The sequence below is a fragment of the Lissotriton helveticus genome, chromosome 6 (assembly GCF_964261635.1).
Source record: "Lissotriton helveticus chromosome 6, aLisHel1.1, whole genome shotgun sequence".
In the NCBI taxonomy this organism is placed as follows: domain Eukaryota; kingdom Metazoa; phylum Chordata; class Amphibia; order Caudata; family Salamandridae; genus Lissotriton; species Lissotriton helveticus.
In genome coordinates, this window is record NC_136067.1 from 1,277,330,267 (window position 1) to 1,277,349,204 (window position 18,938).

An 18,938-nucleotide genomic window follows, 5' to 3' on the forward strand; every position below is an offset into this window, starting at 1 on the left:
TTTTCTTTTCTCTGGACAAGTAGATTTCTGAAGCATCTTGTCCCTAGGACAGGTAAATATATTATAGAATTCCCCCAGCCCTGCATTATTTAGGGCAGTATTACATACTCCTGGTTATTTCCAAATAATATCTGTGGAACCTGGTATGGGACCATTTTCTAATGTATTGGGTGTCAAGATTCGCAACACAGTCTAAAAATGTCTTGATATATTTTATCTGCTATGTGTATACATGGTCTTGCTTAAATGACACGAGGTAGAAGTTTAAAGAGGCAATTAATGTAGACTTAAAGAGAAAGAATATAAGAGGAATAATGATAGAACAAAGAAAGCAGATTGCGAACCTTACCTTTTGGTAATGTGCATTCCTGTACATGGATCACTACAGTGTTCTCATTGGAACTTAATCCACCAGAGACCAAGATTTATGCAAACGCCACACTATTGTGGGGCTGCTCCTCTTTCTTCTTGTTTCCACTATCACTACAAACATAAACCATTTTTTGACACTGTATGCAGCGTCACGCTTGCTGGGACGCATTTTAAGGCAGAAGCACCAGTGCTGTTTATGGTTCATAGGCGCAATGATCCTCTTGCTTGTCATTTAAACTGGTGCAGTACTGCTTTTTTTGTGAATGTGGATATATATATATATATATATATATATACACACACACACACACACACATCATGTTGCGGTTAAGAGCTTACTACAGTTAATTATTTTGCACTGTTGGTAGTGATTCGCATTTACTTTTTTGTCATTTCCCAATAGGACGGAGGTGGAGTCCATCACAAAGTCTCAGTTTCGCCTGTGGTTCATGTGAGAGGACTCTGTGAATCTGTCGTCGAGGCTGACCTGATGGAGGCACTACAGAAATTTGGAACTATAAGGTATGTCGCGGGCAGCTTAAATGAGCAATATAGGGCTACGTTAGTAATGGACAAGAACTCAGTATTTATAGCTTTTCTATATGTAGGTTTATGCTTTAGTTCTTTCCATTCCTCATACTTTGTGCGTCACCAATGATTATTTTAAATGTTGATTACACATGCTCTAGGATGTATATGTATACACATATGCTCTATTTACACAGCTAAATCCAACTAGCTCTTTTGTTTGAGGTCTCAATGGCCATGTCATTGTTGGAAGTAAAAGTGGACATGTATTGATACTGTAATATCTAATTGTTCCGGATTTTCAGCCGATAAGTATAGTGATTTTGCATTTTACAACCATGTTGGAGAACTGAAATCATGCTTGTGATTTCACTTGTTTTTGGTCATGCTGATCAATAGCATAAGTATTCGAAAAACCCATTTGGTTGTTTCTCTGAGCTGTTCCTGGTTTTCCCCGTTCATATGCTGTAATCCTATTTATAACAGTGGTTTGGGTGAAACTACAGATTTCCGCGTACCGTTGCGCCCTGCCCAGTTATATTTCCTTTGTATGTGCACGAATTTCATTGAACGCATTGCATGGTAAAGTTGATGGGCCTACCTGGAATTAATTGTTGCCTGAACTTCTAGCTGAATTTTGATAATCTGCTTGCGTGGCATTAGTTTGGAGTTCTCTATTGCTTAAAGTAACCTCAATTCAATGACTTGCAAAACTCTTTGATAAATGTTTGTTGGTCACTCATTCCCATCTTGTCTTTACTTGATCAGCTACGTGATGATGATGCCATTCAAACGTCAGGCTCTCGTGGAATTTGAAAGCACCGAATCTTCCCAGGCATGTGTTAACTTTGCTGCAACTGAAGCCATATTTATAGCAGGACAACAAGCCTACTTTAACTTTTCTACAAGCAAACGGATTACCCGTCCTGCAAATGCGGACGACCCTTCAGGGGGCAACAAAGTTCTACTCTTATCCATTCAAAATCCCCTCTATCCAATTACAGTGGTAAGTTTTATAAATAATGCTAGCTAGACTGCTCTTATTTTTCGTTATTCAACCTAGTTTTACAACACTTTATACACTGGGCCATTGGCTCTTGGACATAATCTATTTTGACAGCATTCACTGATTCTGTGTTAGTGCTGCTAAACGTTTTTTTTTTTTTTTTTTTTAATTCATGGTCTTGTTTTTCATCAAAATATTGTTTTATTTGAGGCAATGGCGTGCTCTAAAACCACAGTAATATGCAATATTTAACCTTAAGTTATGCTATTTCAGGATTGCTGTCAGTTCATGTTTTATCCTCTTTCCACTTAAAAGTGCCTTGAGACCACCACGGTTCCTCCTTGGTAGACTTTTGGAGGCTGAAAAAAATTAAGCTTTATATATTCCTCCCTCAGATTTTTTACTTTATTTCAGCTATGTGCTATACAAATAAAACTACATAGCATGAATTAAACCTCATAAAATATTAAAAAGCTAATTAATACGGTATTCATATGACCAGATAAAACTGGTTATAAATAATACACTACTTAATTAGCCATTTGTAGGCACATCTTTTGTTTAATTCTCCTTATTGCAATTTAAAAAGTGGGATAACTAAAAAAACAGGCTTTGCCTAAACTCCTGGATAAATAAAATGCTTTTCGCATTTTAAAAACTAACACTAAAAAGCTGAGATATGGGAATGATCTGCTTTTAACGTAAGCTGTGAAGAAAAACTAACATTGCACTTCTCTCTTTATGCCTCACAGCTAGGGCAGATGTATCCTGTAGAGCTCTTAAGTTGCTTATTTGTCAGTTAAAAAAAGGCTTTTGGTAGGGTACTGTATCCGAACTGCATATACAGCTTTTGAGCCAAAATAGGCTCTATTTCGTCTAAAAACTGCTCCACGCTATAGTCTTAATTGATCTCAAGAAAAGAGTGGGTCAGGGTCCATATGATGAGAATGCCAGCAGTTAATCCATTTTGTGGTGCCAGTACCTCTTTAACAGAGTTTTATCAACTGTCCGTGCCCACTGAACGTGTCCAGATCCACACACCCTATCTTGGTCTAAGTTATCTTTTATATATTTTATCCACTATGCTTCCTGGCCCTAGGATCTCCATACTAGACCCGTTTCCCAAAAAGTATGGGCCTGATCCCCCTCAGTAATAGGCCAATACTCCCATGTCATGTCTAAGTTGTAGTAATGGTGTACTATTAGGTAGTCTCAATAGCGGACATAGGCAGCGGTTCTTAATAACTAGTAAAACAGACTTCTTAGGTCCCCATAGTTGAGCCCTATACAAGGCAGATCCCAGTGCCTGCATTTTGTAGATTTAGATTGCTGGGGAGATTAAACAGAAATGTGAATTGTTTTGTGCTCTTATCAATACCCCACTATGTTTGGCTAATTTAAGATTTCTCTTTTCAATACATCTCCAATAAAAGTCTTAGGTGAGAGTCAGTCCCAGGTAGTAAAAAAAAAACGGTCTAAGTTAACATAACTTTGCTTGGGATTAGCTAGAGTAGAATGACTGGTATTTAAAAAAAAATGGCTACTTTTCTCTCAAGACACCCCCAACCACCTTTAAGCGCAGAATCTCTCAAAACGACAGACGTTTTTGTAACCCAGCAGTGTTTTAGTAACAAGGATGGTATTGTTCGCAAACATGCTGGGATCTTCGTATTAGCCAATATTGGCACATCACAATTCAAGAAAGAAATCTAATTGTTTGCATAAATGGAAAAGAGGGTGTGGGAAAGGATACAACCCTGCCTAACCCACAGGATACAACCCTACCTGACCAACAGACCCACAGGAAAGGAGTCTGTCAATCCGCCTGAAGATCCACAGCGGCCCTGTGCAAAATTATTGCTGTATAATTGGATAAATACAATCAACAGGTCAACATGTATACCCAAATTAACCAGAACCTGCCATATTTTCTTACTGGGTACTAAATCAAACAACAAATGCAATGTATAGGCTGCCTTTATTTAGGGCCACAGCCTTCCAGAAAATTAATTGGGACCAGAAGACCTGGTCTGCTGTACTGATACCCTCCCTTAATCCTTCATGCAAAGGTGATAGTATTTCTTTTTCTCCCATCCATAGTTGCAACCGATCAAGGAGTATACTACTGAAAGAAACTTTGGTAACAGTCAGATTGTGGTGCCTGTAATTGTGGGGATCAGCTGGAGATCCCTTTTTATGGATGGGGATACTTTCAGACCCTCTCCCAAGTAGGAGCTACATGGACCCCAAACATCTGTTTACCTCCTGTATAGGTCCCCAGGAATTTTATTTAAGCCTCGGGCTTTATTTGGTGCTATCCTTGCATTTGCCACTTTTACATCCTCTAGAGATATTGGATTAGATTCCATTCTATTAATGAATCTCCCCTAGCCGCTCCATAGGCTGGATGCCCAACAACTTTTGCTGGAAAAGATTTACATCTACTTTTAGAGAGTGAGGATAAATGTGTGACTCAGTCTGGCTCTAGTACATTGGGCATCACTGGGCATACAGCACGTAGAGACTAAATTCCACATGGTGGGGTGGTCCCTTTTCCTGTTAGCGGCCAGCATATCCTCCCACTGTTACTGTTCCAATTCTCTTTTACCTACTCTGATGTAACAGAAAAGATGGCCTTTTAACTTAACAGACAAATTATTATGGATTGTACAAATCCTATCTCCTTGCCCAAACCACTCTACATTTAAAAGATATTCGCCCCACTCTGGGCTAAGGGACTAATGCTGCTATATTCCAGGACAAAATGTTTGCTACTGTAGATGGCTGTTTTGTCACAGATTCCTCCGGGTTATTCAGGCCCAAGTGATTACCATTACTTACCAGGGGAACAGACTGGAGCTGGGAAGCCCATACTATCCTACAACCTCCCACCGCATGGTCTAGATAGATCTGCTGGCGAGCTACCTCTGCCAAGTTCCATAGCCCTACATATTCATGCAGCGTTTGTGTCCCTCTCGCCAGTATGCCTCTCGGTACTAGGACTTAAGGCCAGAATATTCCTATTGCACCATCCCTCCCTGTGATTATAAGCCTTACCACCATTCAATTTGTCTCTGCCCTTTCGTATTGGAGAGAGCAGCAAGGGAGATCAGTGGCTAGTCACTCCACCCATCCAGGGCATTGAAGCGATTCGAAGATGGAATCAAAAACCAACAGAATCCCTCTCCCCCCCCCCCCCCCCTCCCTCCCCCTTCCCAACATGCCTTACAGGAACCCTAACCGGTCCGTTACAAATACATGGTTTTAGTGCAAGGTTGTCATACATATTCTATAAAAAATAAATACGATAACATCATTCTAAACCCCTGATCACAGAATTGAAAGAGGTTCCACAATCAGATTTAATCACAACTGGACCGAAGCCAGAGAGCGGCCCTTAAAAAGCTGCGAATATACAATACAGAATCACTTGTAAGAAGTTGTAAATAGATACAACCAGGTCTAACCCTCTTAAAACAAGCTTTTTAAAATGGCCAGTACTTTACTATAATCGTACTTAATTTACTACTTCAAATTATTTTTTGTCACAATGTTTTGCCATACAGTCATATTTCACACAGTTACGCTATTTCAGATGTCCTGTTCTGACTGTACACAAACCTCCGAATATTATTTCTTTCTCTTAGGACGTTTTGTACACGGTCTGCAATCCTGTTGCAAAAGTGATGCGTATTGTGACATTCAAGAGAAATGGAATACAGGCAATGGTGGAATATCCTTTCTTTGAATTATAAATCTTTTTTTAGCCAAGGGAAAAGCAATTGTGGCATTCCTTATGTTCTCGTTAAAAAAACTTTTTCTTATTCACTTAGCCCGATGTTCATTCGAGGACAATACAGCTACTGGAATGCTTGAAGTATCAGTGTCCAATTTCAAACTTGTCAAATTAAAAGAGAACATTGCAGTCTCTATTTGTAGCTTTTGAATATACATTTCTGGAATAGTGTTTCAGTTGTACATACTTGAATGGTTTTGTTTGATTTAAAAAGTGCTGCCTACTGGGGCAGGTTTTCTTCCCAAAATGATTTTCATAAAATGTAAGTCATCTAGGATTCTGACCACAGGTTTCATAGTTTCTTAGGAGTGAGGACTTTTATAAAATATCTAGTTGTCCATGGGACAGGCTGCTTACTAAATCTTACTTGTCCTGTTAAAATTGTATATATTCATTGCTTTTGCGGATATGCAATGAGGTCACAAATTAGGAAAAAGAGGTGTGGGGAGTTATTTTGGAGTCACTGAAGATATTTTCATATGAGCATGTGTGTGTATGTAGACAAAGATCTATATGTGCACACAATTATATATTTGCGTTTTAACAACTTGTACATATAGACACAAGTGTACCTTAATTGCACACAGACCCCAAATGTAGTAATGTAAAGCAAAGGTCTTGTGCTGCAGTGAATTGGGCCTACTTGCCAGTGGGCAAAAGAGACCGGAAAATTTGTTTTTGACCCAAAACAATGTCATGGGCGTTGGGTAATAGGAATTCCACACCCCAGTTTCTTTATGTTTTGCAATGTCTTTTCATTTCGCTACACTTTTGTACTTTGTTACAGCAGAACTCCTGTTAAAAAAAGTAGCTGCTTAAGGGGTGCATAAAGTATGTTGGCTGTTTGAACAGGTTGTGCAAACTTCAGTTCAATAAATCTGAGCTTGAGGTGAAATTCCGTCTCTATTTTAGTTTGTAATATTTTGTTTGCAGACTTAATGTTCAGTTCCCACTAAGTGGCACATGACCAAAGTCTATAAAGAGCAAGCTGGTTATGACCGAAATGGGAGCATGACTGTTCCAATTGCCTCTGGTACCCTGCAAGTAGAAAATGGCTATTTTGGAGCATAATGAATATCTGCCTTTATATGTCAATCTAGTTCTTAGCTGATCTTAGTCGGCTAGTAGCAACTTAAGACTCCCCGTCCATCAGCAGCCCAATGTGAAAGTAGGTATTCTTTCAGTGAGACCACAAGTGATACACTTTAACTGCTAGCTCTGATTAGGTTGACAGTCAGAAGATCTGTCCTCCCAGAGAAAACCCAAATGTAACAATTACACCACTTTGCATGACAAGTTGTGAGGCCCTCGCCCCACCCACAGTGGAATACCATGAGTGCAGGGGAGTCTACCCAAACGGATGTTCTACAAGTAACCATTACTAAACATAGCCACTGTGTTAGACCATTATTTGTCCACTAATCACCACCATACTTAAACATTGCTTCTGTGCGTTTTTGAGTTCTCGTAAGAGATTTAGAGCTCAATATTAGGTTAATTGTTTTGAAATGGCTACAGATAATTTTAATGAAGGTAGAAGTTTGTCAGTGTCCAAACTCCTCTGCTAGAGAGCTACCAACTTAAGTGATGTAATACTGACTGTATTTTGTAGGTGGTAATCTGACTGCATTGATTTGAAATGTCCTCACTTGGGCTCAATGGGGAAGGCTTTTTTTTTTTTTTTGCAGGGGGGAGGGGGAATTCTTGATGGTTTACTTTTTTCTAAATATTGTCAGTTTATTTTCCTTAATACGAAGTACATTCGAAAACATTCTTGGAGCCCAGAAAGCCAAAGCAGCTCTGAACGGAGCAGATATATATGCCGGGTGCTGTACTCTGAAAATTGAATATGCAAGGGTAAGCGGTCAAAATTATTTATATTTATTTTTATGTACATTTTTGGCATTTCTCAGACTAACTTTTTATTTGAAAATCCACAGCCGACTCGTCTCAATGTCATCAAGAATGATTCTGAAAGTTGGGACTACACTAAGCCTTTCGTGGGTCAACCAGGACCAGGTAAGCACATCGGCATTTTTGTGCTGTTTTTGCAAGACTGCAGATGTCATGGGCTAGGGGAAAGGGATTCTAAACTATACTAGCCTCATGGAAACCACTTTAATGGAACATAGTGCCTTACACTGGTGAAGTGAGTTTTTTTTAGTTCACCATGGAGCCCAGACATTCAGGCACGTTCGCATTCCAAGGACTTGCATTTCTCCAAGCAGTCTAACTCTGGACAAGAGGAATCTGATACAGAGCACTTCAGACTTGCACGCTGCATCTCATCGGAAAAGACTTTGTTGCACCTCATTTGGAAATGGCAGTGAGATGGCTAGAGGTGGATTCCAGCAGGCTGACTCTCCACTTCCTCATGCACCACATCGGCATCAGCAAAAGGCTCTCTGCAAAAACCTCAGACTCGCAATTCACCTTGACAGCATTCTGCATGCATCAACAGCACAAGTTTTAAAGGAGGACACGCACAAGTACAGATTTGCATGGGAAGAATGCTTTGATAAACTGTCCACATTTGTTTGCTGACTTATATCAGAGATCTGCATTCTTTTAAAAACATTTTTTTATCTTGCATTGGACTTGATTTTTGTTTTCCGCTAGTCAACCAATGTAAACATTTTAGTTGCACATTTAACTTCGCAACAGTCTCGCATGTTAATTAGTTTTAGAATACGAGAACTACATTGTTTAGACTTTCAAAGGTGTTTGTTGAAAATGTGGGTTACAGTTAACATGGCCTGGTGTACATAACTACTTTTCCACTTATTCACGTGTCCTATATCTCCCTGCAAGCTAGTTTCATATTGTCTCACATTTTCAAATATATTTAAATTCCACCCATAAGGATCAGGGTGGAGCACTTACATGCCCCTCTGGAAAATATTCTAGCATTGGTTCTACGATTGATTTGTGCAGTTGAATTTCTTCAAGTGCCTGTTTTTCAGTGGGTGGGGCACATAGAGACATGGCGTGTCTTTATACAACAAAAAACATTGGGATCACCTGAGTCAGTAATGGGCTTCAAAACACACAAGAGCCAACTTATTTTTTTAAAGTCCCTTTCTGTCAAATCTTCGTATATTTAGACACTTTGTAATGTCTAATTTCTTATGCCTGTACAAAGCTAACAAGAAGCAGCAGTTTTGGAGAACTTATTTTCCTTTGCTGGACGATTTTAAATTAAAATATGGTATCCACATACCTCAATGTATGTGGCATCAATATACTTAAAGCTACATTAGCCTCCTTGCAGCTAGTTATTGGTAGAAGTTTGGTACATTTAATCACTATAGACGAAAATTGGCTTTGAAATATGAAAAACATTGCATTGTTTAACCAACTTTCTTTGCATAATATTACATTAACGAAGCCAAACACATCCATAAATTGTTTGACTATATGATGTAATCTAATAACTGCTGACACCTTGGCTAGCTTTCTGTTCCATCTCTTTGGGTGTGCTGAATGGGCGGGTCCCTGAATATGTTAAAGGATCATATTTTCTTGTTAAGGGAATAGAACTGGTAGTTGACTAGAGATACAACTTGAACATGAGCATCCCTCTGTCACTGCAAAAAAAATGTTTACATTAATTGTATAACTATGCAACATACTTTTTACTGATTGTGAAACCATGTAATACAGGTTTTTGTTCGCTTATGCTGAATCTTCTTGAAAGGAGCCTTCTTTGAAAATGTGTTGCTGTTGAAGCTAATAGTATGATTCAGGTACTGTCTTTCAAAAGTATTGCATTTATTTAATGTACGATGTAGCTTGAATTGTTTCAAAGGGCAAATCAATGTATATTCTATTTTGTGGTATTCGCTATGCAGCCAGTTTTGTAATGGGGCCATGTGTCCCGTTTTTCTAGTGTTAATTGCCCCAGCTCCATTTTAAATTGATGACTAAAGGACAACTTAGTTGAAATCCTTCTTCTTCATACAATTGTCCTTTATTGCCACGCTTGGCTCAGTGTGTCCCTAATCTTCCCATGTTTTTTCTGTTGAGACCTGCATGTTGCACCAGGCAGTTTCAGTGTGTTTGCTTTTAAAAAGTTGGTTAGTATGATGGTTTCTTTTTTATTGAAGGACCGAAATAGGGTACGTAGTCCTAATGTGTAAAGGGGTTTGCACGGTTCAATGTGTATTTACCTGATAAAACTTTAAAAGAGCCTGTAGAGTTAAAAAAAAAAAAAAAAACTTTGTCTGGGAAGTCTTTGGATAACTTTGCATTACTTGCATAGTTGGTAACTTAACATACCTCGACCAGCTTTGATTGTTAGAATTTTACACTGTTTTTTCCAGAGAATTTTCCAATTGTATTGCTTTGTGACGTAGGTGGGATGACCTTGCATTTAGGGGGGTGTTTCCTACATTCTTGTAGACTTGCATAGTTCACAACAATTGTGCAAAGTTTTTTATTTATCTCACTTCATGAGCATGTGGATGAAGGGTTATCAACAACCTACACTATTGTCAGACTGACAGAAATGATCAGCAATTACCTTGTATTTCAGAGTGCCATGTCTGTAGCTCTTAAAAACTCTTCCGAGCACCATGATTCAAGCATCCCTCAAAGTATTGCTCTATTTCAAATTATCTGAAATTGATATGGCATCCGTATTGACTTGCGCCTTCTTCACTTGAGGGCCACATATTGCAACATAATTTGTCTGTAAAAAGGTGTACATAACTTGTCTAGACGCATGTTTAATTTTACTCTTAAAATCTGAGCGTTTGAAAGAACGTTTCTTTTTTGGGTTTGCTAATGTTGAATTGAAATGTATTCTTGCAGAGCGAGGAAAAGGCCGACAAAGACAGGCTATTTTAGGAGACCATCCTGCATCATTTGGATCATCCCATGGAGGACCAGCATCTACTTATGGCTCAAACTATGGCTCCTCATACGGCTCATATGGTGGCTCATATGGCTCCTCATACGGCTATGATGGATTTGGTAAGTTTATGCTAATAGTGGTATTGCAAAATGAGTGTTCCCGTTTCGAAAAGAAATTCCCTCAAAGTATTGGACTCCCATTTACTTGGTAATTCGTTTCCAATTTGTCAGAATTTTGTGGCTACCTAGAAACATTGAACTTGGTCATATTGCTTCACTTCCCTTTATGCCAGTTTTAAATCCAGCATACCAGACTGGACAATCTGTGAGCTGTGTGCATTGTCCTGAATCCTGTTTACATCCTTGTTGGAACCAACTCAACCAGTGAGATGAAAAGCTGGAGAACTCTGCCCTCTATACATGGCAAATCTGAGGTTGAAAAAACGATGTTGATCACATCTTGCCAATTGAATTTTAGATAATGTATGGATTTGAAACAGTTTAGGTAAAGCCGGATAGGAAACTGCTCCTTTAATAGAACCAGCAACTCCTCTATCATAAACTACAGTGCTGCACTTTGAATATCGCTTTTTTTTATCCAGCTGTTAGCACTGGTATGTATCTGCAGTGAGCAGAACTTTCTATCGTGACATTTTTAATTTCTTTGTTTTCACAATTTTCGAATTTGTTTACTTCAATAGTGTTCTTACTTTTTGCTGCCCAGTGACATGCTTTTAACTTAATCAATTGTCCTGGGAAGAAGTTGGAAAGTTACATTTTACCTTCAGCCAATACCCCCTGGCCCCACACTCACATTTATCCCCCAAGCAAACCCAATCCTCACCACCCCACCACCATTGCAAACCTTTTCTGTGATCGTATGTTTGTGCTGTGTGCTCTGGAAGGAAAATGTTACTTACCCAGTAGGCATTGTTTCTTGGCATGTAGAGCTGTAGATTCACATGCTTTGCAGTCTCCTGCCATCTAGTGTTGGGTCTGGATGTTTGCAAGTTGTTTTTGTTTGAAGAGGTCTTTTCTTTCACGAGGTAGATGGCTCCTCCTTTCGGTGATAGTGCACATGGCATCGACTCCATTGTTAGATTGTTTTCCCGCAGAGGGTGAGAAATGGAGTTAGGAAGTGTAGAATAGAGATGTCCATGCGTATGAATGTAATTTAAGAACTACAATCACTACAGGAGACCGGGGAGGTGGGTGGGAGCATGTGAATCTACAGCTCTTCATGGCAAGAACAGATGCTTACTGGGTAAGTAACATTTTCCGTTCAAGGCATGTAAGCTGTAGATCACATGCTTTGCATAGACTATATAGCAGTAATCTCCCAAGTGATGGCTAACCTTTAGTGGCTGTAGTTTGAAAATTGTTTTTTAATTACTACTTGGCCTACATTTGCTTGTCTTGAGGACACATCTACACAACAGTGTTTGGTGAATGTGTGCGATGTAGACCATGTTGCTGCCTTACAAATGTCAGCTGTGGTGATATTGCCCAAGGCGGCCATAGTAGCCCCTATTTTGCGAGTGGAATGCGCCCTAGGGGGTACTAACCAAGTTCTCTTTGCTTTAGTACAACATGTTTGGATACATTTTACAATCCATCACGCAATTCCTTACTTGGAGATAGGATTGCCCTTATGAGGGGGAGAAGAAGCAACAAAAAGTTTTGTTTTCCTGAAGTCTTTGGTTCTTTCTATGTAGTAAAGAATAGCTCACCTAATATCAAGCGTATGTAGAGCTCGGTCTGCTACAGAATCGGGTTGAAGAAAGAAAACTGATAACAACTCATTGATATGAAAAGCAGAAACTACTTTAGGGAAGATTTTAGGATTAGTACGAAGAATCACTATCCTTGTGTAGTTGAAAGAAAGGCTCTTGTATTGTTAATGCCTGGAGTTCACCAACTTTCCTTAGCAAGGTTATTGCTATGAGGAAAGCGACTTTCCATGAGATGAATTGTAGTTGACATTTGTACAATGGTTCAAAAGTTGGACCCATTTGCCTTGTAGGAACTATGCTTAAATTCCGTTCTGAAGCGGGTGGAATCCTTGGAGGTATTACTCTTTTTAATCCCTCCATGAATGCTTTGATCACTGGTACTCTGAATATAGAAAGGTGTTGTCTGGTTTGTAAGTATGCAGTTACATCTGATAGATGTAAGCAAATGGATGTGTAAGCTAATCCACATTGTTAATGCAACAAATAACAATGTTTTGCACAAAAGCATCAAGTGGATTGATATGATTGTTACAATAGACAACAAAGCGTTTCCACTTTGCTGTATAACATGCTCTAGTAGTAGGCTTTCTAGTCTCTTTGAGAATATTCATACAGTCTAATGGTAGTTGTAAATAACCAAACTCTTATGACTTCAGGAGCCAAATCACTAGGTTGAGTACTTTGGGATTTGGATGTCTGATTTCTCTATGGCTCTGAGTGAGGAGAGAGGGTGTGAGATGTAATTTTTTTATGTGGAACCACCGAGGGCTCTAATAGAGTGGTGTACCATAGTTGACGAGCCCATGTAGGTGCTACTAGTATGAACCTGAGGGACTTCTGAATAAGCTTCCGAATTAGAAATGGAATTAGTGGGAGAGGCGGTAAAGTGTAAGCCAATATCCCTGACCAATTCACCCATAGATCATTGCCCTTGAATGCAGAGTTTGGGCATTTTGTGTTGTACGCTGTGGCTGACAGATCTATTTGTGGAAATCCTCATTACTCCAGTATTAGAGCTTTCATAGATTCACATGCCTGAATCATTCCCTGTCGTTGAAACTGGAGTCTCCGGTACATACAAAAGCAATGCTTAGTAGTATAGCAAACTGAAAAGAGACCTAGGCCCATTTTCCTTTTGCAACCCATAACCTTCGTTATGTAAAAGAGACCAAACTTGTCCCTGAACCAATCAGAGCCCCTCACCCTCTAGAACACTCCAGAGAGAACCTTTTGTCCCTCAGAGTTTCTACCTCACGTTCTGCTAGGGAGTCTCCTTTGAACTCTGCTCATACTCTGTGTTTTTAACTACATTAAAGAACTTTGTTCTTAGTAATTCTATTGGATTCTGTTCTACTTTTGGATTATCTTCAAATACATTCTTTAAAGAATGTCTGGAAAGGAGAAGGTTCATTTAGAGCCTGTGTAACTTGTTCTTAGAGGTTGCTCTACACCATGGGTACTCACAAACTTTCTCTCGGGGTCCAAATTTACAGTGTGGTTTGTGTCCGAGGGCCACACCGGTGGGGGCAGGGTCAGTGGGGAGGGGGCAGGTCTAGAGCAACAAAAAAAACTGACTGAGGTTGAACACAGGTCCCTGCAGCGGACTCCTTCGTCCACTGAGCCACCAGACCCTGCACACACACATCTGTCTCTCTCTGTCTGTCCCGCGCGCTCTTTCCTTCCCGCGCGCTCTCCCTCAGTCTACTTTCCTTCCTTCCCTCCCTCTCCCTCAGTCTACTTTCCTGCCCTCCCTCGCTCTCCCTCCGTCTACTTTCCTCTATCACCCTCTTCATCTCACCCTGCCTGTGTGTGCACGGGCTGAGACAGCTTCCGGGCGCGCACACACACACACACACACACACGCACACACACGCACACGCACACACACGCACACACACGCACCCGAGCACTTCTCATGTCTTTAAAAGACCATTTGTATGTTTTTGTATTTCACCTCTTCGCGCCTCTGCAGCTCCACTCTGACAATGACTGGAATGCCCGGGCCCCGACAGAGCAGCAGTCTCCGCGCGCAGTGTTTGCAGACACACTTTATTTAAAATTTTCTTTTTAACCCGGGAAAATTGTCTGCGGGCTGCCCAGGAAGGCTTGCCGTGCCGCTGGCGGTAATAGGAGTACCCGTGCTCTACTCTGATGATCCTCCCTCACACTGACTGAATTTACTGTCTATACCCGCAGGCCAAAGACTGCAGGGTATGTTGCACTTTCTCAAGTAAGTTTCTGAGACGTCGTGAAGGGCGCCTTTCAATATGGTGTCAAACGCTAAGACCAGAAAGGAGGTTTTCTCCAGTGACAGTGATGAGGCGTCGTCCTCACTATTTAGGAGATCTCAAAAGAGAAGATCTCAAACTCATTCCTCAGGGGAACGTCCTGAGAAGGCCCTCAAAGACCACTCATGGGTCTTCTGGGCCCAGTCCTTCAAAATCTCCTCACTCTGGAAAAGGAGAGTAAAGGACATGCTTTTGGAGAAAAATCATGTTAAAGAGACTACTTCAGAGCCGTCCAAATCACCTCCTGGTCAGAGAACCCTTCAGGGAGCAGTCTTCTATACCTCCTGAGGTAAAGACTAAGAAACCAACATCGTCAACGGGATTGTCAGCGGAGAAACAATCATAGTCATAGACGATTGAGATGAAACTAATATGAAAAACACCATCATTGCCTATTACAGCCTAGCCTCGCTGTCGGCGTCGTCTACGGTGATGTCGACGCCGGTTACATCGGCGACGGTGACGACGAAGGGGGTCGTCTACTGGAACGTAGACGACGACAGTCGTAGACGACGGATAGCTCTCTACGCCTAGTGTCGACGGTGGCATCGACGACTGGTGTCGACGGCAATCTCGTCGACTAAGGAAATTCCAAAATTAGAAATCGGGAACGCACCTGCTTGAAGAGCAGGATTCGAGGGGGCAAGATGGCGGCCGCAGCAGCGGCCGAGTGAGGTGCTCGGACCGATGCTCCGTTTGACCCCTCAATAAACACTCAGCTTTTCCTCTGACTTTCCCCGTTCAATTACAATTCTTAGGTTGGGAAGCACAGGCGCTTACCGTGTAAATTCAGGGCTTGGCGGCTTTCTGCATTTCTGTTCTGTGGCGGTTGGTGAGCCGGCTATTGGTCGCACTGACCAGCTCACCGGAAAGCCTGTAACGGGCTACAGCTGCGGCGGCTCTGGTCTACTGGGACGCGGCTGTGCTCTACACGGAGAAAGCCCGGCGCAGCTCGCCGAGCAGCATCAGAATTTCAACGCAGCGGTTCACGGAGTGTTTGAGGGGAGATTAAGAGTTCAGGAGCTGTTTTGGCGCGACTGTGCTCTGCATCTCGTATTTCGGAGCTAGAACTGAGACATTTGCGGCCGTTAGATTCATCGACTGGCAAGGGGCAGAGGAGCTGCAAGAAATCGAGGAACAACTGTGCCTACACCCGTGAGTACTCCCGTTGAGGAGGCTGCAATAACTATGCCAGCGGAACAGGAGGCCACTGGGGGTGGTGCAGGTGGCATTTCTGGGAACTCTGGGAACATCCCCCTCGGAGTATACTGTAATTGGGGATAGGAGCCGGAAAGCTTTACAATGATCTGACATCCCAAACTTAAAAGGGCAGAATGAGCATCAAGTTCAGAAGGGTGGTCAAAATCTTCCACCCCAAGATGTTATATCGAAACGAGTGGTTCCGGCAATATTTAATAAAAAAGGGACTAGACCCAAGTCTGGTGTAATTGAGGAGCCTCAGAATGTTCAAAATGGTCAAGTGGTGATGGTCGTCCAGCAGGTGCCGCTGACAGCTGAAAGTATGAGCCCTTCTCCCGAACATCTAATGAAATCGGCTCCTGTGGACCAAGCAGGCGGAGTAATGGGAGAGAATTCGTTAAGTCAACATCTATTGGATAGTGATGGAGCTTTAATGGGAGAATCAGGTAATATAGAAGCCACTAACTGCCCAGCAACTGATCTTGGTAGCGAGTCTGAGTATGCTGGCTCAGATGGTAAGTTCTAGTCCATGACAGACCTGACAATGGCATCTGATAAAGAAAATGATGACGATAGTCCAGGTGACTGGGGGGGACACCCCTGCTGAAGAAGACCAGGAAGAACTGGAAGAGTTTGAATATACAGTCTCTCATGGAACTGTTAAAAGAGCTGCAGAGACAGAAGCGATTGTAGGGCTTGATTTAGACTCATCACTGGCCCAGCTTAACTTGGATGAGGAAGATTTTGAGGAGGAATCAATCACTCTTGGAATGGTCTATAAGAGTATAATGGCGCACCGGAATGAAACTAGAGCGGAGGGCTTGCGCACACAAGGAGCAGTGAGAAAGCTCCAGAATACAGTTAGACGCTTGGTGAAAACATGTGCGGAGGTCACTACACGGGTGGTAGAAGTCGAAGAACGCATCTCCTCAGCAGAAGATACCTTAGTTAAGCAACAGTCAGATATTGAGAATCTGCAAAAATCTAAGTCAGATGTGGACTGGAAGCTTACAGATTTAGAGAACCGGGCGAGGCGCAACAATTTGCGCATATTAGGTATTGCCGAAGGAAAGGAGGGCTCAGACACACGTAAATTCATCATCCAGCTATTTAAGGAAGCTTTCCCTGAACTTAATACCTGGAACTGGGACATTGAAGTTATCAGGGCACACAGGTTCCCATTTACGATAAGACAACGTAGCAATAATCAAAATGCATATCCTAGGTCAATCCTAATTTGTGTCAATAACTATCTATTGAGAGAGGCATTATATGACTTGGCCCGCCCTGAGCGAAAACGGAAAAGTGCTGGATGTGAATTTTTTGTCCGCCCGGATTTTTCCCCTGCGACGGTTCATGAGCGATGGCAGTTGCGGAAGCTAATTACATCCTTTCAAGCAAAGGGTGCTCAATGCTTTCTGCTTAATCCGGCAAAATTGAAGACTATCTTTAAAGGCCAAACTCGATATTTTACTTCTAGCTCAGAGGCACAGCTCTATTTAAAAGAAATGGATAATCATTCAAAGTTTAAATTGGAGTACTACAAAAAACAGTTAATGGGAATATGTGTTAAAACTGAGCTGGTTGCGGCAATATTAGAATTATATTGTTGGTCTGTTGGGTTGTATATGCAACGGGAACGTTATGTGATAGATACCATAGGGGTTCTCTCTCTCCATAGATTTATTCCTTTATTTTCTCTAAAATGCTTTTCTTCTACTTTTTGGAAGGCTTTTTGGCTAGGGGAGAATAATTGATGTCGAGACATGTAAAGTTATACAAAGATATGCAAAGTGGTACAGAGTCTCTAATATATATAGAAAGCCTGATGTAAGGCTTATGTATGGGAGGAGAGATGGAGAGTCAGAGGGTGGGGTCTGGGGGGTCAAACACTTGGGGCATGGGTGTAGGCACGTCCACATCGCAGAGGACATGGTCCTTAAGCCTCGCTGTGGGTGGTGGTGGGGCGGTGGAAAGGTGAAGGGTGGGGGGGGTACGAGAATGGGGGGGTAGTGGGAGGGAAATGGCTAGAAAAAGAAAATAATACATGAAGTAAGGTTGGAAAAGAGTTTTTGACAGAGCAGTCAGTAATCTTGTTTTGTTTAGATTGGGGACAGAGGAAAAAAAACAGATTATGCTAGATGGCAGGCAGAGGGATTAGGACAGGCACGTTTAATGTGAGGGGGTTGAACTCATTAGAGAAATGACGACGGGTTCCACAGGAATTACGAGCTCTTCAATGTGATATAGTATGTCTGCAAGAGACTCCTATAGTTTGGTCAAAGAGACAATTATTAGAAGAACTAGGATTTAATTTAATCACCTGTACTAAATACTCTAGTGCTGCAAGAGGAGTAGCAATTCTTGCTAAGAAACACATAAATACAGGTAGGATAATATCTGATGGGTTAGGTCGATGGGCAATCGCAGAATGTCTGGTGGGTCATATTAAATTTACGATTTGTGTAGTATATGGTGCAAACATGTACGAAGCAATGACTCTGGAGTATCTGAATGTTGAATTAGCAACGTGGCCTACACCATTGATCCTATGTGGGGACTTTAATATAAATTTAGCACCGAATATTCTAAACAATGATCAGTCAAGGTACATTGGCAGGAAGCCACGTATGTTTAAAGCATTACAGGCATTAACGGGTGATCATGGGCTAGTGGACGAGTGGGCTTTTTTAAAGGGGGGCGCACCTGGATATACTTTTTTCTCTTTTCCCCCACCGGACGCTCGTCCGATTAGATTATTTCTTTACTACTCAATCATTGTTAAATCAGGCAACGATACAAGTATATCCTAGAATCACTTCGGATCATGGGCCAGTAGTTCTCTCTATTACAATTATAATATCAACTATTCGGCCAAGAGCCTTCTCTTTTGATCGTAAACTATTAGTGGAACAGCAATTTATTGATCATATGAAACAATGGATAACCTTTTTTTTTTTTTTTTTTAACATTAATCGTGGGAGCAGCAGTGTGGGACTGTTTAAAAGCCGCCTTTCGTGGAGAGGTACTGAGATTTGGGTTATACAATCAAAAAAAGCAAGCAGCCAATATTAAAAAATTATATCAGGACCTGATTACAGCTGAGGAAGCTCTCATGCAAAGTATACAGACTGGGACAGATCCAACGGAAGGCAAAGTTA

At 41.3% G+C, this 18,938-nt stretch overlaps 1 protein-coding gene across 1 annotated transcript in view; it reads left to right on the plus strand.

Annotated features, from left to right (window-relative positions):
• The window catches only part of HNRNPLL (heterogeneous nuclear ribonucleoprotein L like), a 90,019-nt gene that overhangs the window by 16,619 nt on the left and 54,462 nt on the right, over nt 1-18,938 (plus strand). The window contains exons 2-7 of the mRNA XM_078649020.1: nt 776-894; nt 1,669-1,906; nt 5,554-5,639; nt 7,463-7,559; nt 7,643-7,721; nt 10,515-10,676. Coding sequence (XP_078505146.1) covers nt 776-894; nt 1,669-1,906; nt 5,554-5,639; nt 7,463-7,559; nt 7,643-7,721; nt 10,515-10,676 — 781 coding nt within the window. The remainder of the gene's footprint in view (nt 1-775; nt 895-1,668; nt 1,907-5,553; nt 5,640-7,462; nt 7,560-7,642; nt 7,722-10,514; nt 10,677-18,938) is intronic.